The sequence below is a fragment of the Bubalus bubalis genome, chromosome 6, assembly GCF_019923935.1.
Source record: "Bubalus bubalis isolate 160015118507 breed Murrah chromosome 6, NDDB_SH_1, whole genome shotgun sequence".
NCBI classification, from domain to species: Eukaryota; Metazoa; Chordata; class Mammalia; order Artiodactyla; family Bovidae; genus Bubalus; species Bubalus bubalis.
In genome coordinates this window covers 110,245,348-110,272,861 of record NC_059162.1, presented here as the reverse complement: position 1 = coordinate 110,272,861, position 27,514 = coordinate 110,245,348, and the positions used below count along the sequence as shown (strand labels likewise).

The 27,514-nt window shown below is 37.9% G+C and overlaps 1 protein-coding gene across 11 annotated transcripts; it reads left to right on the top strand.

The window, feature by feature from the left end:
• Positions 1-1,385: 1,385 nt before the first annotated feature.
• Positions 1,386-27,514, top strand: ZMYM1 (zinc finger MYM-type containing 1). 11 transcript variants are annotated; one of them, XM_025289123.2, is made up of 11 exons: positions 1,390-1,658; positions 2,093-2,142; positions 13,793-13,956; positions 15,074-15,146; positions 15,352-15,601; positions 20,122-20,296; positions 20,387-20,599; positions 22,526-22,679; positions 23,636-23,773; positions 23,942-23,979; positions 24,557-27,514. In XM_025289123.2, the coding sequence occupies exons 3-11, from the start codon at positions 13,861-13,863 to the stop codon at positions 26,828-26,830; spliced, it is 3,411 nt and encodes a 1,136-aa protein (XP_025144908.1). In that variant the 5' UTR covers positions 1,390-1,658; positions 2,093-2,142; positions 13,793-13,860; the 3' UTR covers positions 26,831-27,514. The 11 variants fall into 11 exon arrangements, with proteins under 11 accessions (XP_044801205.1, XP_044801203.1, XP_044801204.1 ...); XM_025289122.2 differs by lacking the exon at positions 2,093-2,142; XM_006051570.3 differs by lacking the exon at positions 2,093-2,142 and having other exon boundaries at positions 1,391-1,658; positions 23,648-23,773.

Sequence of the window (27,514 nt, the reverse complement as noted above, 5' to 3'; positions counted from 1 at the left end):
AGGAAGCTGGAACATCCAAGAATGAAGAACAGAAATGGTAAATATTTGGGTAAACATAATAGACTATTCTTCTCCTTTTGAGTTCTTTAAAAATATTTGATATTTGACAAAGAAATTATAACACTATCTGATGGTTTATAATTCTAATACATGAAACAACTATAACATAAATAGTGGGAAGAGGACAAAGGGATTTATATGGTAATAATATTTCTACATTCCACTTGAAGTGGTAAAACATTGATTCTAAGTAGGCTATGAAAAGTTACTTATGTTTACTGTAAACACAAAGTGATCATTAAAGAGATACATAAAAAGAGATACATCATAAACGCAATTGATCAATTAAAATGCAATACTAAAAAATGTTCGAATTAGTCAAATAAGGCAGGAAAGGGGAACAAAGGCAACAGAGTAATAAAATGGTATACCTGATTACTGTGTAACTGGATTAGGAGGGCAAGAATAACTGTTGGAGAAACTTTAGTTACCAGTTTAGTATACTAGTGAGTTTAACTGTAGAGTATATATTTATGGACCAAAGCAGCAGAGGAGTCCCTTTTGACCTGGACATCACATTTGCAAAGGGCCTCATATTTAGCCGTTTGCTATCATCTCAGGAAGTATGTTCAAAGACAGGATTGCAGTAAATTCACCATGGAACTTTATAAATCTTTTATAATCCTATTATGACTTGAGGAATAGCACAAGTGTTTGATTCTGTACTATTTTAGTGTTGAAATTTAATTTTTTAAGTAGCATTTATTTTTTTTAATTTTATTTTATTTTTAAACTTTACATAATTGTATTAGTTTTGCCAAATATCAAAATGAATCTGCCACAGGTATACATGTGTTCCCCATATAAAATAGCCATGATTTTTGCCACACCGTTTTGAGATTATTTTAATGCTAACATAGTATTGGCTCCTCAAAACGGAAGAAACCTGAACACCTTCTCTTACTTCTGGGGCTAATTCCTTTTATCGGGAATTTACTCTGTACCTGGTATTTTTACTAAGTACCATTGCCTTGCTAATCTTCACAAGTTTACGATGCAAATACTAAAATTATCCCCGCTTCTAGTAAGAAAGTGAAAGTCGCGTCCGACTCCATGCAACCATGGAATTCTCCAGGCCAGAATACTGGAGTTGGTAGCCTTTCCCTTCTCCAGGGGATCTTCCCGACCCAAGAATCGAACCGGAGTCTCCTGCATTGCAAGCGGATGTCTAGGACGAAGACACTGGGATTTACACAAATTGCCTATAGAGCCATCACTCAAATTCACGAAACCTAAACGCCCCGCCTGCCGCTCCACGCCCACCGGCTTTCCAGTCCCAAGGTTGCCTTTTCAAGGGGGTGAGCCTGGCCGGATGCACTGCGCAAGCTCGGCCGCAGCGCACGACGGGAAAGGGGCGGGGCCTACGAGACCGTTTTGCGTCGAAAGTGCTTTTAGAAACCTCGCGTGGCGGGTGTTCCTGAAAGAAGTTGGGAAGCCTCCTTAAGAGGTTGTGGCGTCGATCTTTATTCATGTGCTTTACCAGAGGCGAGCGGAGAGTTTCACCAGTCAGAGGGAGGATGAAGTGTCCGGGAGAGCCGGGGTTCTAGGAACCCAGCCTTGCCTGTGGATGCCGCCCTGTTGGGGGTCGAGAATTCAGGGTCAGTCCCTCTGGCTAGTATTTGTCGTCTCATTTAACTTTGTCCTCAGAGTCGGGGCGTCTTTGCCAAGACTTTCCGCGTTTCTTGCCGCCTACTACCCCTGCGCCGTAACTGCTTTTCAGCCTTGGGTGTCTCTCGGCGGCCTCCGTTTCTGAAACCTTTCATTAGATCACACCTGTGGCTCTATCTACCTCGTTAAGGCAATTATTTTTTCAAACTTTAAAAATCTTGACACTCCTTTTGCAAATAGAATTGTACACGGGATGTTTGCTAAGAGAGAGTTTCAAATTATAAGAATTTCGTAATTAATTCGGATTTGAAATTGGAATTAGATGAAGGTGCAGTCTTCATCATCTTATTTCAGTATTTTGCTTTAGTGTACAAGATTGAAAGTAACTTGGTTTCATGGATGGTTACATTTTGAACTTTCTCAGGTTGCAGTCTGATACTTTTCAATTAAACTGAACCGAAAGCTCAAAAGTAGGTAAGTGGAGAGTTCTCTAAGGGTTGAATCATTAATAACATCTGACGATTGCTTGTATTTCTCATCACAAATATATGACAAGACGCCCCCAAAATATATAACACGAATTATATTAGTCCTGATGGAATCAGGACTCAGCACTTTGCCCAACTAAAATCTTAATCTTAAATCAAGAGTATTACTCAGAGGAGTAGACTGCTTTGCTAAATGTGAATTTACTTCTAGGATTTTCTGTGAGTGGATATATACAGTTCAGAACACAAAAAGGATAGGTCCAAAGCTGTAATCTTCCTTACTAGTGATACATCAACTGTATTCACCTGGATGGAAAAATTATTTTCTATAGGTCTCTGTAATTTAGCACAAATTAAAGCTTTGGAGGTCTCCAAAATACCTAACATTTGATGTGTGACACAGCTGAGTGTATCTTAGGATTTTATTAGGTTTATTTTATTAGGTTTTTTTTTTAAGTAAATTTTTACTTAAGAAAAGAACTATGAATGAAATGGTTGCTGAACCCCAAAAGCTTAAGTGCAAGGTTTTTATATTCAAGTACTTTGCTGATATGACTCACAGCTGCTCTTCTAACCTTATTTCCTTCCTCTAGCACTCTTGCATTTTATTTCCAACCGTATCTTCTTATAGCATAGTTGAGTTAAGGAGACCAGAATTTTCGGTTGCCTAAGTAGTTGAATGGGAAATAGATGGGGAAACAGTGGAAACAGTGTCAGACTTTATTTTTCTGGGCTCCAAAATCACTACAGATGGTGACTGCAGCCATGAAATTAAAAGACGCTTACTCCTTGGAAGGAAAGTTATGACCAACCTAGATAGCATATTCAAAAGCAGAGACATTACTTTGCCAACAAAGGTCCGGCTAGTCAACGTTACGGTTTTTCCTGTGGTCATGTATGGATGTGAGAGTTGGACTGTGAAGAAGGCTGGGCCCCGAAGAATTGATGCTTTTGAACTGTGGTGTTGGAGAAGACTCTTGAGAGTCCCTTGGACTGCAAGGAGATCCAACCAGTCCATTATGAAGGAGATCAGCCCTGGGATTTCTTTGGAAGGAATGATGCTAAGGCTGAAACTCCAGTATTTTGGCCACCTCATGCAGAGTTGACTCATTGTAAAAGACTCTGATGCTGGGAGGGATTGGGGGCAGGAGGAGAAGGGGACGACAGAGGATGAGGTGGCTGGATGGCATCACTGACTCGATGGACATGGAGTCTCAGTGAACTCCGGGAGTTGGTGATGGACAGGGAGGCCTGGCGTGCTGCGATTCATGGGGTCGCCAAGAGTCAGACACGACTGAGCGACTGATCTGATCTGATCTGATCTGAAGTAGTTGAAACCCAAGTGGTACAGTCTTGGAGGAAAGAACCTCTGAGGCATAAGCCCTCCAAATTTGCAGACAAATATTCCCCTCCTCCACTCTTTGGGCTTCCCTGGTAGCTCAGATGGTAAAGAATCTGCCTGCAATGCAGGAGATGTGGGTTCAGTCCCTGGGTCAGGAAGATCCCCTGGAGAAAGGAATGGCTACCCACTCCAGTACTCTTGCCTGGAGAATTCCATGGACAGAACATGGGGTCGCAAAGAGTTAGAAAGGACTGAGCGATTAACATTTTCACTTGCCACTTTTTAGCTAACTCGTGAACTACACATCTACAAAGCAAGACTCAAAAAAACCTAGCAGAAAACAGCAGTTGGGAGGATAAACACCTAAAAGTAGATTATAGTAGCTTTGCAAAGTTAGGAGCAGTTGAAATTTAAGTAGAGCGGACTTGGTAAACATGTGGACTTTCAGTTGACATTCCTGCAGGTGGGGTGGGGGGTGGGGAGGGGGGGGTGCCAAACCCTAGAAGTAAAGGTCACAGTTCCTAAGAGATAAGACTGCTTTATCCTGGAAAGTGTCCTCAGGGGTAGTCTTAATTTTATAATTATTGCCAGTGGCAGGGTTTTAGCATGCTAGAAGCTATTCTGATAGGCCTCAATTTATCTTGTCTAGGCATATCTTATTTTTAGTTCTCTCCAGTAATGGCAACCCACCCCAGTACTCTTGCCTGGCAAATCCCATCGACAGAGGAGCCTGCAGTCCATGGGGTTGCTAAGAATCGGACACGACAGAGCGACTTCACTTAAACTTTTCACTTTTATTCATTGGAGAAGGAAATGGCAACCCACTCCAGTGTTCTTGCCTGGAGAATCCCAGGGACGGGGGAGCCTGGTGGGTTGCCACCTATGGGGTCGCACAGAGTTGGACACAACTGAAGCGACTTAGCAGCAGCAGCAGAGCTGAGTTGGTTTAGAAGCTGAGTAGAATTTGAATAGGCAAAAATGACTTTGCAAGTAGGAGAAGAGTAAGAGCAGTATAGTGGGGAAGAATGAAAAGATTAAAGTGACTCAGTTTGAAGCATCAGGTTTGATGAAGTTTATATCGTAAGGAAAGAAAAAAATTTAAGCATAGAATTATCTTCTGTGTCCCTTTGGACCTCCTCTCTCCACCTTTAGTGTGTAGTGTTCATCTGCATTACACATTAACCAGACCTCCCCCAAAATGGGAATGCCTTCAGGCATTTATTATTATAATGCCAATATATATAATGGCCAATAATATTATAATGCCGATTATTTTTCCTTCCTCTAGCAATGGAATTTCCTATAGGATTAGTGTTCTTTCCAAGCTCAGTGAGGAGTCATGGTGACTTACTTCTCACTTTCTACATGCTTATCTAAACTTTGTATCTTTTGATGACCTTTATGTAAAGTGTCAGTGTGTTATTTTGACATATGATCCTTTGTCTTGAAAATGAATGTGATGGTGCCTTCATCTCCTAACAGATGAAACCCTCCTCAGCGCTTTCTGAAAGACTTTCCAGTTTATAATCCAGTTGGCTCAACTAAAATCCTCTCTCTTAGATTGACAGTTGTTTAATTTTTCATCAACAGGTTTTATATATGCAGTATTGTTATTTCCAGGAGGGAAGTGTATACATTTCCTCTGGAGGTCTGTTTATGTATCTGGAAGTAACTTCTAATAGCTTGCAAATTCTTTGCAGTCTCATGGGTTTTTCTTTGTTTCATTGAAGTTGACACAGTATTGTGTTAATTTCAGGTGTATACCAGAGTGATTCAGTTATATATTTATAATATATATATACACACACACACATATATATTTCCATAACATTATTTTCCATTATAGATTATTATAAGATATTGGCTGTATGAATGTTTACTGTGCTATATATAAAGTAAATCCTTGTTTTATGTATGAAAGAAAGTGTTAGTCACTCAGTTGTGTCCAACTCTTTGTGACCCCATGGACTGTAACCTTCCAGGCTCCTCTGTTCATGGGAATCTCCAGGCAAGAATACTGGAGTGGGTTGCCATTTCCTTCTCCAGGGGATCTTCCCAACCCATGGATCAAACCCAGGTCTCCTGCATTGCAGGCAGATTCTTTACTATTCTAGCCACCAGGGAAGCCTGTTTTATGTATAGAGGTTTGTATTTGTTAATCTCATCCTCCTAATTTATCCCTCCTTCCCCTCTTTCCCTTTTAGTAACCTGTTAAGCTTATTTTCTGTGCCTGTGAGTTTGTTTCGGTTTTGTGTATAGACTATTTGTATTATTTTTTAGATTCCACTTATAAGTGATATATTTGTCTTGTCTAACTAGATCACACCATCGTGATTATCTTGGTCATGAAGATCTTTTTTGTACAGTTCTTTTGTGTATTCTTGCCACCTCTTCTTAATATCTTCTGCTTCTGTTAGGTTCATACCATTTCTGTCCTTTATGGAGCCCATCTTTGCATGAAATGTTCCCTTGGTATCTCTTATTTTTGAAGAGATCTCTAGTCTTTCCCATTCTGTTGTTTCCTCTATTTCTTTGCATTGATCACAGAGGAAGGTTTTCTTATCTTTCCTTGCTATTCTTTGGAATTCTGCATTCAGATGCTTATATCTTTCCTTTTCTCCTTTGCTTTTCGCTTTTCATCTTTTCACAGCTATTCACAAGGCCTCCCCAGACAGCCATTTTCCATGGGGATGGTCTTGATCCCTGTCTGCTGTACAGTGTCATGAACCTCCGTCCATAGTTCATTAGGCACTCTTAACTATCAGATCTAGTCCCTTAAATCTATTTCTCACTTCTACTGTATAGTCATAAGGGATTTGATTTAGGTCATACCTGAATGGCCTAGTGGTTTTCCCCACTTTCTTCAATTTAAATCTGAATTTGGCAATAAGGAGTTCATGATCTTAGCCACAGTCAGCTCCCTGTCTTGTTTTTGCTGACTGTATAGAGCTTCTTCATCTTTGGCTGCAAAGAATATAATCAATCTAATTTCGGTGTTGACCATCTGGTGATGTCCATGTGTAGAGTCTTCTCTTGTGTTGTTGGAAGAGGGTATTTACTATGACCAGTGTGTTCTCTTGGCAAAACTCTATTAGCCTTTGCCCTGCTTCATTCTGTATTCCAAGGCCAAATTTGCCTGTTACCCCAGGTGTTTCTTGACTTCCTACTTTTGCATTCCAGTCCCCTATAATGAAAAGGACATCTTTTTTGGATGTTAATTCTAAAAGGTCTTGTAGGTCTTCATAGAGCTATTTTAAATCCTGAAAAGTGATGCTGCGAAAGTGCTGCATTCAATATGCCAGAAAATTTGGAAAACTCAGCAGTGGCCACAGGACTGGAAAAGGTCAGTTTTCATTCCAGTCCCAAAGAAAGGCAATGCCAAAGAATGCTCAAACTACCGTACAATTGCACTCATCTCACCCACTAGTAAATTAATGCTCAAAATTCTCCAAGCCAGACTTCAGCAGTATGTGAACCGTGAACTTCCAGATGTTCAAGCTGGTTTTAGAAAAGGCAGAGGAACCAGAGATCAAATTGCCAACATCTGCTGGATCATGGAAAAAGCAAGAGAGTTCCAGAAAAACATCTATTTCTGCTTTATTGACTAGGCCAAAGCCTTTGACTGTGTGGATCACAATAAACTGTGGAAAATTCTGAAAGAGATGGGAATACCAGACTACCTGACCTGCCTCTTGAGAAACCTGTATGCAGGTCAGGAAGCAACAGTTAGAACTGGACATGGAACAACAGACTGGTTCCAAATTGGAAAAGGAGTACATCAAGGCTGTGTATTGTCACCCTGCTTATTTAACTTATATGCAGAGTACATCATGAGAAATGCTGGACTGAAAGAAGCACAAGCTGGAATCAAGATTGCCGGGAGAAATATCAATAACCTCAGATATGCAGATGACACCACCCTTATGAAAGAAAGTGAAGAGGAACTAAAAAAAAAAAAAAAGCCTCTTGATGAAAGTGAATGAGGAGAGTGAAAAAGTTGGCTTAAAGCTCAGCATTCAGAAAATGAAGATCATGGCATCTGGTCCCATCACTTCATGGCAAATAGATGGGGATACGGTGGAAACAGTGTCAGACTTTATTTTTCTGGGCTCCAAACTCACTGTAGATGGTGACTGCAGCCATGAAATTAAAAGACGCTTACTCCTTGGAAGGAAGGTTATGACCAACCTAGATAGCATATTGAAAAGCAGAGACATTACTTTGCCAACAAAGGTCCGTCTAGTCAAGGCTGTGGTTTTTCAAGTGGTCATGTATGGATGTGAGAGTTGGACTGTGAAGAAAGCTGAGCGCCAAAGAATGGATGCTTTTGAACTGTGGTGTTGGAGAAGACTCTTGCGAGTCCCTTGGGCTGCTAGGAGATCCAACCAGTCCATTCTAAAGAGATGAGTCCTTTAGAAGGAATGATGCTAAAGCTGAAACTCCAGTACTTTGGCCACCTCATGCGAAGAGTTGACTCATTGGAAAAGACTCTGATGCTGGGAAAGATTGGGGGCAGGAGGAGAAGGGGACGACAGAGGATGAGATGGCTGGATGGCATCACCAACTTGATGGAAATGAGTTTGAGTGAACTCCGGGAGTTGGTGATGGACAGGGAGGCCTGGCATGCTGCAATTCACGGGGTCGCAAAGAGTCGGACTCAGCTGAGCGACTGACCTGACTTGATTGACCATCTGTGTGACTTCTTCAGAGAAATGGCTGTCTTCTGCCCATTTTTTAATTGGGTTATTTGGTGTTTTTTGATATTGAATTGTATGAGCTGTTTGTATATTTTGGAAATTAAGCCATCTGCAAATATTTGCTGTCATTCTGTATGTTGTCTTTTTGTTTTATTGATTATTCTCTTTGTTCAAAAGTTTTTTAGTTTGATTAGGTCCCATTTGTTTATTTTTGCTTTTTTCCGCCTTGGGAGACTGAGCTAAGAAAATACTGCTATGATTTATGTCCAAAATGTTTTGCTTGTGTTCCCTTCTAGGAGTTTTATGGCGTCTTATAATTAGGTCTTTAAACCATTTTGAGTTTACTTTTTTACATGGAGTGAGGGAGTGTTCTAATTTCACTTATTAACATATAGCCATCCAGCTTTCCTAACACCACTCGCTGAAAAGACTGTCTTTTCTCCACTGTGTTTTCTCACCTCATTTGTCATAGATTAATTGACCATGTGTGTGTGGGGTTATTCTCTTCCACTGAGCTGTGTGTATGTTTTTGTGCCAGTACCATGCTGTTTTGATCACTGTAGCTTTGTAATGTAGTCCAAAGTCTGGAAGTATTATGTTTCCAATGTTGTTCTTTTGTGTTTATGGTTCTGTATAAATTTTAAGATTATTTGTTCTAGTTCTGTGAAAAGTGTCATGGATATTTTCATAGGGATTACATGAAATTTATAGTTTGCTTTAGGTAGTATGGACCTTTTAACAGTATTCTTCAAATCTAAGGTCATGAGATATCCTTCCATTTCTTTGAATCATATTTAGTTTCTTTTATCAATGTTATGTAGTTTTCAGTGTATAGGTCTTTCACTTCCTTGATTAAATTTATTCCTTAGAATTTTGTGAAGGGGTTGACATCATATCAAATGGGATTTTTTTTACTCTTTTTTTTTTTTTTTTTTGTAATTTTATTTATTTATTTATTTTTAACTTTTGGCAGCCCTGGGTTTCGGCTGCTGCACCCAGAGCTTCTCTAGCTGAGGTAGGCAGGGTCTGCCCTTTTGCTGTGGTGCACAGCTTCTCTTGGCAGCAGCTTCTCTTTTTGTGGCACACAGGCACAGTAGTTGCAGCTCATGGGCCCCATTGCTCCTTGGCATGTGGAATCTTCTGGACCAGGGATTGAACCCATGTCCCCTGCATTGGCAGGCGGATTCTTACCTGTTACACCACCACGGAAGTCCTTTTTACTCTCTTTCTGATCCTCATGTTTTCTTTTAAAAATAATGTGAGTTTTCTGCTTCATAATCTGTCCCTCTTTGGTTTAAATTAAAATTTGTTTAATTAACTAGCAGGAAGATGTTCCACATTTATTCTGTGACTATTAATAGTCTCCAGTGTGTATGTGGTTTAGCTCCAGTTTGGGAAGATGGATGGGATTATGTTAAAAAGAGGTCTCTAGGACTTGTTACTCCTTTGTTCATCTTATTGAGAAAGGAAGTAATGAATTTGTTGTTCATATATGTCTTTTGCTCTTTTTGTTTTTTTAGTAGCTAAAGAAGTGTTATGTACCATTTTCTTCTGTCTCAAATATATTTTAGATTAGTTACATTTTCAAGGTACTTTCTATTCTTTGCCTGTGTGATGACTGACATGTTTGAAGGAATTCCTCGATATTCTATTTTTAATTGATCTTTAAAGTTAATATAGCGCATTTACTTTCAAGTGAAGGGGGATCTACAATCTAGTAGTTAATTTCCAGCGAGTTTTACTCTACTGATTGTATATAATGCTCAAATGGACTGAGCAGAGGCTGTATGAGTTTTTATTGCACCGTGAGGCCTTATTTAATTTTCTGCCTAGAGATAGGAGATTACAGTAAAAGCTTGAGTTTAAAGATCAGGGTGAGGTTGGTGGTTGAGTTCCAACCTCAAAAATAAAAGACAGTGACAGAACTTGGGGATTTTCAACATACTAACTCAGTATAAAACCATAGACCTGGAATTATTCCAGTAAGAGCTTTAACTTAACCTTATCTGTTTTACTTATCTCCTGCCCTCGTAATCATTACTTGTAAAGAAAAGAGTTTGCTTTTCTCATGGAGGTGGTATAAGAAAAAGAATCCAGGAGACTTGTCCTCTGCAGTGAAGATTAGGAAGGGAAAGAGTTCCACAGGATTTAGAATTGGAGGTGGCAGCTGCAAGAAAAATGGAAAATAGGCCAAGAACCGTCTGCCAACGCAGGAGATGCAGGTTCAAAAAGAGAGAGACACACAGGTTCGATGCCTGGGTCAGGAAGATCCCTTGGCAGAGGGCATGGCTACCCACTCCAGTATTCTTGCCTGGAGAATCCCATGGACAGGGGAGCCTGGCAGGCTACAGTCTATAGAGTGGTGAAGAGTTGGACATGACTGAAGCTGCTTAGCATGCAAGGAAAAAAGGAGAATGCAAGGAACCAGTCTGTCCTTGAAAATAGAGGCCTTGGGACTGAACAGTTGTTACCTGAAAACTGGGTTTACCTCTTGGTGGTTGTCAAGCCAATAGACACAACCATGCCAAATACTGGGACAAGGAAATATTTGTCATTATTTACTTCCCTGGTGGCTCAGTGGTAAAGAATCCACCTGCTAGTGCAGGAGATGGAAGTTTGATCCCTGGGTTGGGAAGATCCCCTTGAGAAGGAAATGGCAACCCACTCCAGCATTCTTGCCTGGGAAATCCCATGGACAGAAAAGCCCGGCGGGCTACAGTCCATGGGATAGCAAAGAATCAGACGAGACTGAGCACATATACACACAGCAAGTAAGGAGAACACTGGGGAGCTTACCCAAAGCATTGTCTCCCCAACAGCAAAACTGGGAAAGTTTTAAACTAAAGTGGAAGAAAGAAAGTGAAGTCACTCAGTCGTGACAGACTCTTTGTGACCCCACGGACTGTAGCCTACCAGCCTCCTCGGTCCATGGAATTTTCCAGGCAAGACTACTGGAGTGGGTTGCCATTTCCTCCTCCTTCTTCTAAACTAAGGGTACTTGCATATTCACAAAGGGGCTTGAACAGAGAAGAATTCAGCATAGAATTGGAACAAAGGTCAACAGAGCCCAGGGTTTAGTTGATTGAAGTCTGGAAGGTCAACATCATCTTCCCACCCTCCAGCTGGAAAGGAGCCTTAGTTCCTGTAGACCTCAAAGGTATTATTCCCTTGAGGAACCAGGGCCCTGCCTCCCATGGCAGCAGTGTTGTTTCTTGACTGCTCCTCCCTTGTTTCAGCATTCCCTCACGTGGCACTTGTGGTAAAGAACCCGCCTGCCAGTGCAGGAGACATGAGATGTGGGTTTGATCCTTGGGTTGGGAAGATCCCCTGGAGAAGGGCATGGCAACCCACTCCAGTATCCTTTCCTGGGAAATCCCATGGACAGAGAAGCCTGGCGGGATACAGTCAATAGGGTCACAGAGTAATACACAACTGAAGTGACTTAGCACGCGCGCACTAGTGTTAGATTATCTAGTTCAACTCATTAATTTTGGACTTCCCTGGTGGCTCAAACGGTAAAGAATCTGGGGACCTGGGTTCGATCCCTGGGTCGGGAAGCTACCCTGAAGGAGGCCAATGGGTACCACTCCAGTGTTCTTCCCTAGAGAATTCCAGAGACAGAGGAGCCTGGCAAGCTACAGTCCATGGAGTTGCAAAGAGTCAGACATGACTGAGCAGCTACCACCACCACGAGCAAGATCATTAATTACTAAGACCTGCTGAAGGGCAAGCATTGAAGCCAGGCTTAGATCACAAAATGGTTTAGGCCAAAATGGTTCTCTTACGTCAAGAAAGCCATATGTGATTCTATTTCTCCAGGGACTCTAATCTACTTTGCACAATCAAAAGGCTCCTGTAGTTAGTTCCTCAAAAGTTATAAAATGGGAGTTCTTTTTTAAGCTAAATGCACACAGTCTTTTATATTTTGATTTTGGATATTAGCTACTGTTAAAAAAAAATTCAACCCAGTAAATATGAAGATCTAATCAGTTTCATTCAGAAATCTGACAGTATGCCATCTAGTGAATAGCAGGATATTCAAGGAGCTGTACAAGATGGAAGGTTTTACAGGCAGAAAGAAGGTAGGATAAGGAAGCTAAAAGAGTAGTCTATTTCAGACAATGTTTTGGGCAGATTACCTCATTAGTGCTGACCAAGAAATTAACTGACTGGCTTAAAATTTCACTATTGGGAGAGTCTGAAACTACAGTTCAGTTAGGTATTAGTCTTGATGGGACTTAGTACAAATAAGTCCATCTTGGGCTTGTTGTTTCTTCTTAATACTATTTACCAAAAAGGAATTGATGGGAGGTGGAGGAGGCATTAAGTATAATGAGAAAATAGATTCAAGACAATCATTTGATCCAATTTGGTGATTAGATGTGAGACTTTGGGAGAAGAGGAATTTATGGCTATCCCTAGATTTTTGGCCTGGAAAATTGGGTATATACCATAAAGCCATTTCCCAAGAAAGACGACATGTATAAAGCAGGCTTATGGGAATAATGCGAGAATTAAGGTTTTTGTTTTCTTTGGCTGCGGTGGGTCTTCATTGCTTCATGCAGGCTTTCTCCAGTAGTGAAGAAGGGGCGCTGCTCTCTGTCGTGCGTGAAGGGCTTCTCATTCCATCCGGGGGCTGCTCCTGCCGCAGCATGCAGGCTTCCTAATTGCAGCTCGCGGGCTTAGCAGTTGTGGCGCACAGACTTAGTTGCTGCTCGGCGTGTGGAATCCTCCTGGACCAGGGGCCAGACTGGTGTCCCTGCATTACAAGGCGGATTTCTTAACCACTGATCCACCAGGGAAGCCCAGGAATATAGTTTTAAGTCTCTTGAACTTGAGGAATGCCTGGAACATTGAAGTGGAGATATTTAATAGGTAGGTAGTTACCTGGGCTAGAGCTCAGGCATATAGGTGGAAAAGAGCATATAGATGATACTTGAATCCCAGATTGTGCCCATGAGCAAGTGAAAAGAGTCCTGAGGAATTGTGCTTAGAGGAACACAGATATTTAGAAGCAGGTGAAGTAAATGAGAAAAAGACTGGCAAAGAGGTTGGAGGAGAAATAGGTCTTGGAGTTACAAGAGTCAAGCAAGGAGAGAATTTCAAAGACAAGAATTGGTCAGAGGGAAGGCAGTAGCTTTAGAAACTGGATTTTTTTTTTTTTTAATGTATTTAAATGCTTCTGTGAAAGGAACCGGGAGACACAGGTTTGATCCCTAGGTTGGGAAGATCCCCTGGAGGAGGAAATGGTAACCCACTCCAGTATTCTTGCCTGGGAAATCCTATGGACAGAGGAGCCTAGCGGGCTGCAGTCCATGGGGTCACAAAGAGTCGGACATGACTGAAATGACTGAGCATGAAAGGAACCAGTAATCGGGAAGGGGCCCCTGAGGGAATAGAAGTAGAGAAGACTAGTCTTTATGCCAGAAGAAGGCATAGAGTTTATTTACTGGAGAAGTGGAAAAAGCAAAGCTATATTGCAGAGTAATGGATGAAGGAAAGGTACTGTGAAAGAACATTTTGTGCGTCCAGAAAATTACTATATTTGAAGGAGCTTTTAAAAATCAGACTCTTCATCAGTTCCTAATTTATTTTAGGAAACTGTTTCCCAAGGAAAAAACCCATTAGTTTGGAACTAGAGGATTTCTTTGCATCAGATACGAAGATGAAAGAATCACCAACAAATGGTGACTGTGGCAAGGCAGCGGCGACACAAGTGCAGAGGCCAGATGCAATTAAGGCGGAGCCCGGCGGCGCCCAGGCAAGCATTCCACCTTAGTCGCTGTTTTCCAGGGTAGCATTCAATTATAAATTTTAGTTATGTGGATGCTAGTTTATTGGTTGAAAATCTTAATTCCTTCCCCAAAGCAGTTGACCAAGTAATGTAGAATGTGTGGTTAAGTGCCATAATAAGCATGTGCAAGAATGTGAGAGAAAGGTGGACTGTTTGGATGTGGGTATTGGGTTTAATAAAAAAAAAGATTGCTTAGGGTATTAATGCTCTGTCTGAGGTTAGCACATACTTGTTTTCATTTTTCTTAACTTGAAACAATACAAATAACTAGTTATACGCTTTTGTGCTACTATCTCTATTAAGTAATAGAATTATTTAGTACATTTTAAGTACTTTGAGTTTTTCTTTGTTTATCCAAATTAGATTCATTTTTATCCTTAAACTTTTTTAGACTTATCAAATGCTAAAGAACCTATAAAGGATAAATTAGATCAAGCTGTAAGCAGGGCTAAATTTCCTTAGATTGTCTGTATATGAACCTGTTGAAATTTACAATGAAAAGCAATTTCATTTTAAATTTACTTCTAGTATTCTGTTTAGAAATAACATAAAGTAAATTAGTACCAAGTAAAGGGTATGACTCCCATTGGATGACAATGGGCAATATTAATATTGTCCATCTAGGAAATACCTGTTACTTCTTCAGTTCTTGAACATTCAAAGACATAGAGCAAGTTTGGGTTGATTGCCTGATGCTCTGAAAAAAAATCCTACTTTGTAAGACTCATTCAGCCCAGTCTAAGAATTTTTGTTTTTAAGGTCCTTATGAAGACAATTAGCTGTTAGTGATCAGAACAAAAAGGGGAAATAAGGACCATTATTGAGTGTGTCTACCCTCTTTTTGTAGTAGCTGCTGAGGGACTATGTTAACAAAAACTTATAAAGTCATATCTAGGTACAGTAGAAAATACTGTAATAATTAGTGGGTGTTACCAGCCAGAAGTCACCAGAAGGGGAGTATTTACTTATATACCATGGTTCAATGCAATAATACAATTCACTGAACAGACTTGAGCATAATATATCATTTTCTATTGATTGATTGATGGTTTTCATTATTTTCAACTTTTTTTTTTTTTTTTAGGAGTACTGTCAAGCCCAACAGCCCAAAACTCAGGAGAATGACCTAAAAATAAACTCTGCATTTTCAGACAGTGGTAATAGAATTACTTAAGTTAATCATATTTATTCTGACGAATATGATGGCCAGTTTATTCTACTTTTTTAGAATCCCCTTGAATAGTGCATTGATTGTTTTGGGTTTCAAGTCCAGAAGAAGTAACCTCTAAAAGACAATGAAAGAATGCATACTTAATTTTATATAAATACTAATTTTTTTTCCTTCCTGTTTTGTATTTATAGCTCCTCAGATCACTACAGGCATTCAGCTTTCTCTGGCATCATCTGGCATGAATAAGATGCTTCCTTCAATTTCAACCACAGCTGTTCAGGTTTCCTGTTCTGGTTGTAAAAAAGTTTTTCAAAAGGGACAAACTGCTTATCAGAGGAAAGGTTCTACTGAGCTTTTCTGCTCCACACCATGCATCGCTGAATACATTTCATCTGGCAGTTCACCAGCTCTTCCGAAGAGAACTTGTTCAAACTGCTCTAAGTATATAATTCTAAATTATGCCCTCTTTTACTTCCCTACATAGATCTTGATCAGAATGGTTGGTTGTAATTTTCTTTGTTTTTTTCTGAAGTAATCACCTTGGTTTAGGGTAAAGAAGTTGCTTCTGCTTTTGGTTCCTGTACTAGATTGTTCAGAAGTAGTTTTTGTGTGTGTGTTTATTAAGAGAATTGCAGAAATTAAAATGATAGGAGTTGTGTTTCTCTTTACTTTTAAATAATGTGACTTCCAAAACTTATTTTCCTCTTCTTTACATTGGAAATTCTTTACAATTGGGGTAACTGTGTGCCCATTCTGTTTTATCATTTAACTGTATAGAAAGTAACTTACTAAAAACTTAATCATAATAAGTTATTTTTTGACCTTCCAAGGAGTAAAGTTTTATAATGCTTCTCTTGTAGTGGCAAGTGAAGTTGTTTCATAATTTTCCTTTGAAAAATTTAATGGCCTTCAGTAAACATAGATGTATGTATGTAGTCTTAAGGTTTCTGTGAACTATTATTGGGGTCTCTTTTGCTAACTTTTTTACTTATGTGAGACAGTTTAGGTAAGGAGAAAAGTAATAGTGATTTCATAACATTCAAAATTTTGAACTCTACACTGAGATATATAAAGGTTCAGTGCTTTGAGAGTCATATGGTATTACAAATCTAGTTTGTTATTTCTCATTAAATGCTAGTGTTAAACGTTTTAAATGTTCTCTGTTTCAGAACAAGAGAATACATGAGCCACAAGTTTTGCCACTAAATATGATTAAATGCCTTTCAAATAGTACCTTGTTTTGGAATCAAATTGCCATGATCTGAATCTTGCTTCCTTAGTTCACATTTTGATACTATATGTGATCCCTGAGTGGCTTTATCAACGTCATCTGGGAGCCTGTTACAAATGTAGAATCTCAGGTTTCCCCAGGCCTATTAATCAGAACTCCGTTTATCCCCAAGTGATTCATATACATGCCAAAGTTCAAACAACATTGAGAACTCCTTAGTATTCCCATCTGTCTTGTTAAATGTACATAAGAATTATGATCATTCAATAATATATTTAAGTGGTCAGAACAATACTGGCGTGTAATAAGAACCCAGGAAATGTTGACTATCGGTGGTATTCTCTGAACAAACTCACAAGCTCTTTACATTGGTTGCTTTAGCTCCTCATTTGGCTGCTGCTTCAGGAGTTAGCCCTGGCTTCATCTTCCTCCCCGGAATTCTACTTACCTTTTCTCTTGTGCTTTGTAAACCTTTTAACACTGTACTTTGTTCTTTTTCTTTTTTGCTGTGGGCTGTATGGCATTCTCTTTAGCATGCTTTCTTTCTCTGCAGAATCATAAAACTGGAAGGGACTTTAGAGATCATCCTGTTCAAACATTTTCTTTTGGTTTTGAGGAAACTGAGGCCCTGAGAAGTTAAGGTATCATGTTCCTGTGTTTGGAGTTTATCTGTTATGCATCTTCAGCAGAGCTCCCAGGCAGATTGAAAAGGCTGAAGCAGGAAAGATTTAGTGTGTAAGTTGTTCTTTAAGGCAAAGAAATCCAATATGAACAAAAAATCAAGTTTTAACTTTCTTTGGAATAAAAATGTTTTGATACAAAATACTTAATTGATGGAAAGGTGGTGATGCTTAGGCTAGGAGAGGCCATCCATTGTTCAGAATAATGTGTACTTTTTTCAGAACTTTTTATTCTGCATTCATCTGTGTTCATTGGCATCTTGTACTGATACATACTTCTCAGAATTTTTAGCTGATTACCAGTTACCAGTGAGGTTTTTTTAAATAACAGTGATTTAAAATCTGTTTTGAGTCAATATAGGGTTGTTGTTGTTGTTGTTGTTTTTTTTGAAGATCAGTTGATTTACAATGTTGTGTTAGAGTCAGTGTAGTTTTTATTCTGTTTCATGAGCCAATTGAAAGATAGCTTTGAAAATGACATTTTAAATCATGTTAGAAAGATAAGACCCTTTATTTATTTGGCCATACCTAAAGGAGATCAGTCCTGGGTGTTCATTGGAAGGATTGATGTTCAAGCTGAAACTCCAGTACTTTGGCCACCTGATGTGAAGAGCTGACTCATTTGAAAAGACCCTGATGCTGGGAAAGATTGAGGGCAGGAGGAGAAGGGGAGGGCAGGATGAAGTGGTTGGATGGCATCACCAACTCAATGGACAAAAGTTTGGGTAAACTCCGGGAGTTGGTGATGGGCAGGGAGGCCTGGCGTGCTGCAGTTCATGGGGTCGCAAAGAGTTGGACACGACTGAGCGACTGAACTAAACTGAACCACGTGTCTTGTAGGATGTTAAGTTTCCTGACCAAGGATTGAACTGTGTCACCCTTGGCAGTGAAATCACAGAGTCCTAACCACGACTGCCAGGAAATTCCCTGTGGTTTTTTTTTGTTTTTTTTTTTTTTTTAATAAGGCCTTAGTATATTAGAAGCCAGCAATCTAGTATGCTAGTAGCAGTAAAAGCCAGTAAGCATTTTAGACTTCCATGCTTCTGCCAGTGTAGTTTCTTCTGCCTTCCTTCCCCTCTGGCTAATTTCTTACTATCTGAAAGATCTGCCTCAGATATCTGTACCCTTTATCTGTTCCCATACCATTCCTTCCTCTCCTTTCCCCCACCTACCACCCAGATAATTGTTCCATGGTCTGGGTTTTCATAGTGTCCATAACTCCCAAAACATTTTTCATAAAATAAAGTTCTTAAAGAATTGATATTGTTCCAGTTAGACTATGAACCTCTGGACATTAGGGACTAGATTATATTCATCTTTGTATGCCCAAATCCTAAACACTGTTAGGAACACAGTGAATCCTAGAAAAAAATTTTGTCACAACTCAGATACTGCATTTAGAGCTACAGCTTAAACGAGTAAAATGACTGGTGTTAGGATAATGAAAACTGACGTATTATTTTGGTGCTGTTTAAGGAGGCAGAAAGCTTATAGTACAGATAGTCCCCAACTTCCAATGGTTCTCCATGATGACTTTTTGACTTTACAGTGGTGCTAAAGTAGTACACATTCAGCAGAAACTTACTTCACATTTTGAATTTTGATCTTTCCCTGGGCCAGTACAATAATATGCAGTATGATATTCTCACGATGGGAGGCAGCGGCCTTGAGCCCCAGCTCCCAGTCAGTCACGTGATCACAAGGATAAACAACTCATAAACTTAAAATTATTATGTACCCCTACAACCATTCTTTCACGTTTGGTACCATATTCATTAAGTTATATGATATATTCATCACTTTATAATAAGACTTTTTGTAGGATGATTTTACCCATCTGTAGGTTGTTAAGGTAAGTGTTCTAAACACATTTAAAGTAGACTAGACTAAGCTATGATGTTCTATAGGTTAGATGTACATTTTCACCTTATGATATTTTCAGTTTAAAATGGGTTTATCTGGACATAACCCTGTCATAAGTCAAGGAAGATTTGTACCTAAAAATTTGTTCATATTGGGGTATTAAAGTAGTGTTGATTTCAGGAGTATTTCATTTGGGAAACTATTATCTTGAAAGATTGATACTCTGAAGGATCTAGGTAGCCAGAGATTTTGTTTTTTCCTATAGTAGCAGTTCTCAGATTTTCTGGTTTCTGGATCCCTTTACATACAACAATTTTTGAAGACCATCTTTATTTTATGTAGATTACATCTAGCTATACATATATTGTGTTAGAAATTTAAACTGAAGAATTTTTAACTATTATTAACTCAATAAATAGTGCATATTGACATAAGTTTTTTTTTTTATGAAAACAGCTTTTTAAAAAAATTAGTGAGCATTGTTTTATTAGTATGGCAAACTGCTTTACTGTCTGGCTGGATTTTCATATCTGCTTCTGCATTCAGTTTGTTACAAAATGTTGTTTTGGTTGAAGTCTAAAGAAAATCTGACCTTACAAATAAATAATTGAAAAAGGGAGGAGTGTTTAGCTTTTGAGATAGTTGTAAATTTTTTTTGATACTACTTGAATGGTAGTTTCTTAAATGTTAGTTGTAGTGTGGAATCTGAAACCACATCAGTGAATTTTTTGTACTGTCACCTGAAAATTTAGTGGTCTGTTTGTACTTAGAATGGTTCTTTTACCCACAAATGATTTTTGCTGCATATTATCATCATTTGGAAAATACTGATTCCCTGAGGTATGCAGACTTCCAAATGTTGTCATTTCATTATGCAGTATTTTAAAATCACATTTGCTTTTGTTTTTTTGTAATTTCTTTAGTTCTTACTCCTTTTTTATTCTATTTTGACTTTTTTGGGGGGGGGGGGCGGCCTTGCCCTGTGGCATGTGGGATCTTACTAGTTCCCCAACCAGAGATCAAACCAAATTCAGATTTTCTTATTTCAAGGCTTATGTTTCTACTATTTCACAGTTCTTCAGGTATATGAAACAAGGAGAGAGAGTTATTTAAGGGTGTGGTTTAGGTTATGAAGAGAAAAAATAATTGCGGTAAATTTAATGGTGCCCTTGTTGTTTATTTTTTAGAGACATTTTAAATCTAAAGGATGTGATCAGTATTCAGCTGGAAGATACTACCACTAGCAAAACTTTTTGCAGTCAGTCTTGTCTTTCATCATATGAAGAAAAAAGAAAGCCAGTTGTTACCATCTGTACTCATAGTGTTTCAGCCAAGTGCAGCATGTGTCAGACGACCACTGCTGTAAGTTGCAATATTTCTTAACCTTTAGGGATTCTGAATATTCTGCTTAAATATCAGAGTTTTTACTGGATCTTTTTTTTTTAATCCTAGATTCAGTACGAAGTAAAATACCAGAGTGTGAAACATAGTCTTTGCTGTAATGCCTGTTTTTCAAAATTTCACTCCGCTAACAACCTCATCATGAACTGTTGTGAGAATTGTGGAGCTTACTGTTCCACTAGCTCTAGCATGTTTCATGTACTTCAGATGGAAGGACGGTCCCATTACTTTAATCGTTCAAAGAGTATTACAGCACACAAGCAGGTATGACTAAAGATCACTTCATTTTGCATTTGATTGCATAAGACTCAAGTGAGAAATGGGACAGTTGACTCCCATTAGTTGGCTTGTGAATGTTTTCACCTTAGGAAAATGTGGGGGTATAGATTTTAGTACCATTGTAATTATTTTTAGTTGGTAAGATAATGAAAGAGGTGAAAGAATAGTTCTTTTTTACACAACAATTCATTATAAAAGATGCATGGAGATTTTCCTGAAGAATCTCAGGATGATCACCTTACCTTGAAGAAAAGGCCAGCAGAAGGAAGCTTATTTATAAACTAGACAGCAACAATAACAATAGCCTGTTGGTCAGTAAGACTCAACCACAGAAATGTTTTTTATTATTAATTCCATATATTTAATTCTTACACCTCATAAGCAAGGCTGAAAGATGAATCAAGAATGTCGCCTGCTTTTCTGAATCAGGAATCCTAGTAGGCAGTAAACCAATGAGAAATAATCCTCTATTTCTGATAGGAGAGCCTTGGGTGTGTGGCTCTGAGAACAGAGAAGCTGACCCTGCTCTACTGGACTGAGATGACACAGTTAGTGTTCTGAGTCCCTTTCATGAGGTGGACTGTCACATGTCTTGCACATTCAGATACTGTTTTGAAATACAACTCTATCCCTGTAAATTCTTCCTTAAAAACAAGCAGTTGAAGATGGGAGTCTCAATAAGCCACAATTCACATAGGTCATTTAGGAGCCACAGCTTTTCTGTGGCAGAATTCCCACACCATGAGAGTATCCTACCTTGGGACCAGAAATGGGAGAACAAAGGGCATAGAACTCTTTGTCTGAAAGCAGTTAATGCCATTCCTTCTTTTCTTTCTTTACCCCTCACAGTCAGTAAATAGACCTCCCATTTTAAGAACCTGTATTTGAGTACTCAGTTATTCAGCATGTGTGATAGGGTACGACTGATTTGGCTAGATGAGTTAAAAGGCACATCTGACACAATGCCGTGCTACATTTAAGGTATTGTATGATTTTGATAATGGAGAAAACCCATACAGTTAGTGAACTATAGTCAGGAATTAGATTAAGTCTTGGCTTTCCCACATGAGTAATATGTTAATTATATCACTGTTGGTTAATATTAAATATTGGTGAGTTAGGGTTACATTTCTCAAAATATGAAAATTCATACTGATAAGGGACAAAAATAGTAATTTTCAAAATTATACTGTTTTTTGTTACATTGTTCCTTTACCAACATTCTTTCACAGAAAATCTATTATCTGTATTTGTCTTGGCATTTTGTACACCTAAAAGTGGTTTGATTTCATCACTGTTAAGTGTTAACTAACCGTTTCACCAGAAAGAGCAGGTGGTGAACCTCTCAGTTTCTATCCTTTTCCTTTGCACACTTAGCTGCTTACAGAATGCACTGTGTTCTGTACCTCTCACTGCTTGTATGTAGCTTTCTTAGAATATGCTTGCAATTTTTACCATGAAGTTAGGCTAGAAAACAGTGATCCCCACAGCATTTTGTAATGCGTGTTAGGCACTTTTTTCTGACTCCTCCTTAGCACCAGTTGGAAGGCTTTCCTTTAAAGGCTGATGCCCAAGTTGGCATTGGGGAAGGATCTGTAATTATAAGACCTGTGTTCGTTTATGAAGTTGGTTTTGATTTGTTGGAATGAAGAGCATCTTATGACCACTTCATTGCTTGCATATGTGTTGTTATTGCTATTAATATACCTAACAAATAATACAAATAATTATCTAATAGATTAATCAGTTTCCTTTCATTTTAGTCATTACAACCTATAAGGGCCTTTTTTTCTGGTTTTTAAGAAAGCGCAAAAATGTGACTTTGTTGTTTTTATAATATTTCAATTAAGCAGTGGTAGTGGGTATATGTCATAGAGCAAGAATCTGAACGTTATTTTACTCTCTTAACAGAAGCCAGCCAAATCACTACCACCTGTTCTTTGCAAATCATTGAAGCCCACAGATGAAATGATTGAGACTACTAGTGACTTGGGGAAGACAGAGCTTTTCTGCTCTATTAATTGTTTCTGTGCTTACAGTAAAGCTAAGATGGAGTCTTCTACAGGTATTATTTGCTTAGCAGTTATCAGAGATTTAGTAACTGTTGAACAATATTACTGCTTTGCCTTAATTTATAACTTTGATTCATTGCCAAATTAAGCTGACTTAAAACAGGTAGTGCCAGGAGTTGAGGCCTGGGAAGGTGGGGAGGAAGCAGGGGGGAAAAAAAAAATCTAAAACTTGTTTCAAAGAAAGATTTTCCATTGTTTTTGCATGAAAGGAATGCCACTTCATCACAAGATTTATTTATTTTTTTTTTTTCATCACAAGATTTAATATTTACTTGTAAAGATTGTTGTATTAGAATACAGAATCTTCTACTTAGCCCTGCTTTATAAAAACAAGGCTCTGAGTTACATTTTTCACATGAAGCAGAGCTAGTTGAAAATACTTTGATGTTCACTAATAGAAAGGGATAGATAATCCAGAGCCAATTATGTATTCCACCAAAGAGTCTCATATAGGACCAATAGTGTTAATTTCATAGACAGTGGAATGAATAATTCCCTTGGGGCTTATGCATCATGCAGATGGACTTATTATAGAAATCTCTGCAATACCTAAGACACCAACCTAGCTCCTTCATATTGAAGTTGATGAATCCTGGAATGGTTAGAAATGATACCTGTTAGGAGATCCTATAGGAATCTTTTTTGTGTTCTTCATGGGTAATTTCACAGTAAAGATTTGCTTGAAACTTCAAGCAAATAATACGAAAGGACTAAGAAACTGTGCAAACGTAAAAGATATGAAAAATGTAAATTATCAGTTTAATGTTGGTGTTAATGTTATCCTAAAGAACCTGGCTATCCGTAAGCCCTAATAAAAAGTACTCCAATACTCATCAGTACTTAAAGCTATTAGATACTTACGTTATTCATTGAGATACTTGTTATTAAACAGTGCTTTCTGATTGGTTGATTCTGCCTGGTTTATAAGAAATCTTTTCATTTTTATCAATAAATGTTTCAGTGGTACGTGATGCTTCAACGAATCTCCCTTCTCCAAAGAAAGATGCAACTCCAGTTATAAGCAATATAGTGTCATTGGCAGATACTCGTGATGCCCTGCCCATTGTGAACTCTGATGTATTACAAGGTAAAAATTGATGTGAAGATATTTGACATATACACTGTTTTGCTACACTTGATTATAGAATCTGTCTTTATTCTAAGTTTCCTTTCAGTTGTCTAATATGAAATAAATATAATTAATGATACTATTTTATAGATTATGGTATAAGATCTTGAATTTATGCTTTAACAGGTACAGTTTCTTCAGTAACAGCAAGTGTCATTGAGGATGTAAGTTTTATTTTTAATTGTTTTTGCTACTGCCTTTTTAAAAAAAATTATTTATTTTTGGCTCTTCTGGGTCTTTGTTGTTGCATGGGCTTTTCTCTAGTTGCTGTGAGTGGGGGCTACTCTCTAGTTCCAGTGTATGGGCTTCTCACTGTGGTGACTTCTCTCGCTGACCACGGGCTCTAGGCACGTGTGGTTCAGTAGTTGTGGCTCCCAGGCTTAATTGCTCTGTGGCATGTGGGATCTTCCTGGACCAGAGATTGAACCTGTGTCTCCTACACTGGCAAGCAGATTTTTCACCACTGAGCTACCTGGGAAGCCTACTAACTGCCTTCTTTTTTAAGCTTTCCTTTTTTAAACATATTATATGTGTATTTGAACATATCTATTCCTATTTTGATCCTGGAGCTCAAAAACATAGAGCAATAAACACATTTTGGTATTCACATTCAGGTTCCTAGATCTCAAGTCTGACTTGAAATTATTAATAAGAATACTGAGTTATAATAATTGTTAATGTTTCCCTCTTTAATTGAATGTTTGAAAACTGTTCAAACAAATGTTGTCTTTTTCTCCCAAGATTTCACCCAGTGAATCAAGTAATAGTGTGCAACAGCCAAGCCTTTCACCACCGTCATCTGTAGTCAGTCAGCATACGGTTGCCTTAAATACAGAAGAACAAAAAGATCATATGTTAAACCAAAATGCTACAAACAATATGAAATCCATGAAAAAAAGTGACAGACTACGTCACCCAAAATTTACATCCAAAATACAAACAGTTAAAGGTAAATCACGAAGTATTAAAAAATCTTATTTTCAACGATTAGAAAACAGTATTAAAAAGGATGTAATATTCTGTTATTCATGCCAGTTGTTCTGCCAGAAAAAATTTAACTATGGAAGAGAGTCACTTAGAGCGCAAGGAATTTCCCATTGGAAAAAAACTATGGAAAAATTCAGAAAGCATGAGAAAAGTGAAATGCATTTGAAGTCATTGCAGTTTTGGAGAGAATACCAATTTTGTGATGAAGCTGTTAATGACACTTTATCTAATCAGTCAAAACAGATTGAAGGAAATAAAAAGTACCTAAAGCTTATAATTGAAAATACTTTATTTCTTGGAAAGCAATGTTTATTCTTAAAAGGAAGTGACGAGTCTATTTCATCTGTGAATAAAGGCAATTTTTTAGAATTGTTAGAAATCCGAGCAAAAGATAAAGGAGAAGAAATATTTCGACTTATGAATTCACAAGTTGACTTCTATAATAGTACACAGATTCAAAATGATATTATTGAAATAATAAAGACTGAAATATTGCAAGATATTGTAAATGAGATCAATGTCTCCTCAGCTTTTTCAGTAATATGTGATGAGACCACTGATGGTGCCACTCAAGGACAGTTCTCAGTTTGTGTGAGATACCCACAGAAGACATCAAAGGCTGTGTTAATTAAAGAAAGATTTTTGGGTTTCATAGATGTTGAAGAGATGACTGGGACCAGCTTACACAGGAGTATCAAAGCTTACCTGCAGCAAATTGGAGTTGATTTGAATAAAATACGAGGCCAGGCCTATGATAGCACCAGTAATTGGAAGGGAAAATTTAAAAAAATTGCAGCAGAATTTAAGAAGGAAGAGCCAAGAGCTTTATACCTGCATTGTTACACACATTGTTTGGATTTAGCAGTGATTAGGTTTTGTAAGGAAGTAAAAGAGCTCCGAAGTGCTCTAAATACTCTCAGTTCTTTGTTCAACACTATTCATGGGGAAATGTCGGTAAATTTTCAAAACATTTATAAGCTGAGTCAAAGCAAAACGTGCAAGAAACACATATCACAACCATGTTGGACAGTCCATGATAATACATTACTGTCTGTGATTGAGGGACTTCCAGAAATCATTGAAACGCTGGAAGTTCTATCAAACCATTCTTCAAACACAAGTTTAGCTGATGAATTGAGTGATTTGTTGGCATTGGTTTCTAAATTTGAATTTATCTTTTGTTTGAAATTTCTTTATCGAATACTAAGTGTTACAGGAATTCTTTCCAAAGAGTTTCAAAGTGAAACAATAGACATTTTTTCTTTGTCTTCAAAAATAGAAGCAATTTTGGAGTGTTTATCATTTGAAAGAAATGATACTTATTTCAAAACTATCTGGGATGGAGCAGAGGAAATATGTCAAAAAATAACCTGTAAAGGTTTTGAAGTTGAAAGACCTTCATTTCAAAAAAGAAGAAAAATTCAGAAAACTATAGATCCTGGCAATTCAGACAGTATGTTTTTTCCTACCTCAACAGAAGAACAATACAAAGTTAATATTTATTACCAAGGCTTGGATACTGTATTGCAAAATTTAAAATTGTGTTTTTTAGAGTTTGATTATTGTAAAATGAAGCAAATTTCAGAATTGTTACTTAAATGGAATGAACCCTTAAATGAAGCAACAGCCAAAGATATCCAAGAATTTTATAAATTTGATGCAGACATCATCCCAGAACTTAGATTTTATCGGCACTATGCAAAGCTCAACTTTGTCCTGGAATATGATTTTATCAACTTCAGCAATCTTGGCCATTTATTTATTCAGCATGGTCTTCACAATAATATTCCTTGCATATCAAAGCTATTATATATTGCTTTGTCTTGGCCAGTTACTTCAGCAAGTGTTGAAAACTCATTTTCTACACTGTCTCGTCTTAAAACATATTTATGTCGTACCAGGGGACAAGAAAAGCTTAGTGGCTTAGCCCTAATGGCAGTTGAGCAGGAATTGGTAGATAAACTGATGGAACCTGAAAGGCTCAATGGAATTGTGGAAAAGTTTATCCTTCAGGTGAAAGAAATATAGTACTTGCTAGCTTGAATTCACCTGAAAGAATTTTTATTTCTGTTGTATATTATAGTTTTTATTTCAAATGTGTGTATTTTTAAGAAAAAAGGTTTTTCATCAGAACATGTAGCATTTACTCGGTTCAAAATTCATGACATAGAATGATACATAGTGAAAAGGCTCCATCCCTTTTTAAATACTCATTTCCCCCTCCCACAAGTATTCTCTCTTTCTCTTAAATATCCCTCTGGAGATACCTAGTCATAAATGTACTGTACATACTGTTCTTCAGCTTGCCTTTTTCCTTTAACATGACATTTTTGTCATGTTCTATATATCAGTACATAGAGTTTTAGAGTCTTTTTTTAATAACCACATAAGATTTAATTGTACGGATATACCATAATATATTGGAGCAGTCCCTACTGATAAACATTTTCTTTCCAGTCTATTTCAATTGCAGATATTGCTGCATTTAATAACCTTGTACATAGGTCATGTTGCACATTAGTGAGTTGCTATAAAATAAAATTTTAAACTGGAACTATTAGGTCAGAAGATTTACACATTTTTATTTTTCATAGATATTGGCAAATTACTTTCTATAAGCATTGTATCATCTTATAGTCCCACCAACAATGTGAGAGTGCCTATTTCCTCGAATCTTTATTAATTATTAATAAACATTTTGATCATTGCAAA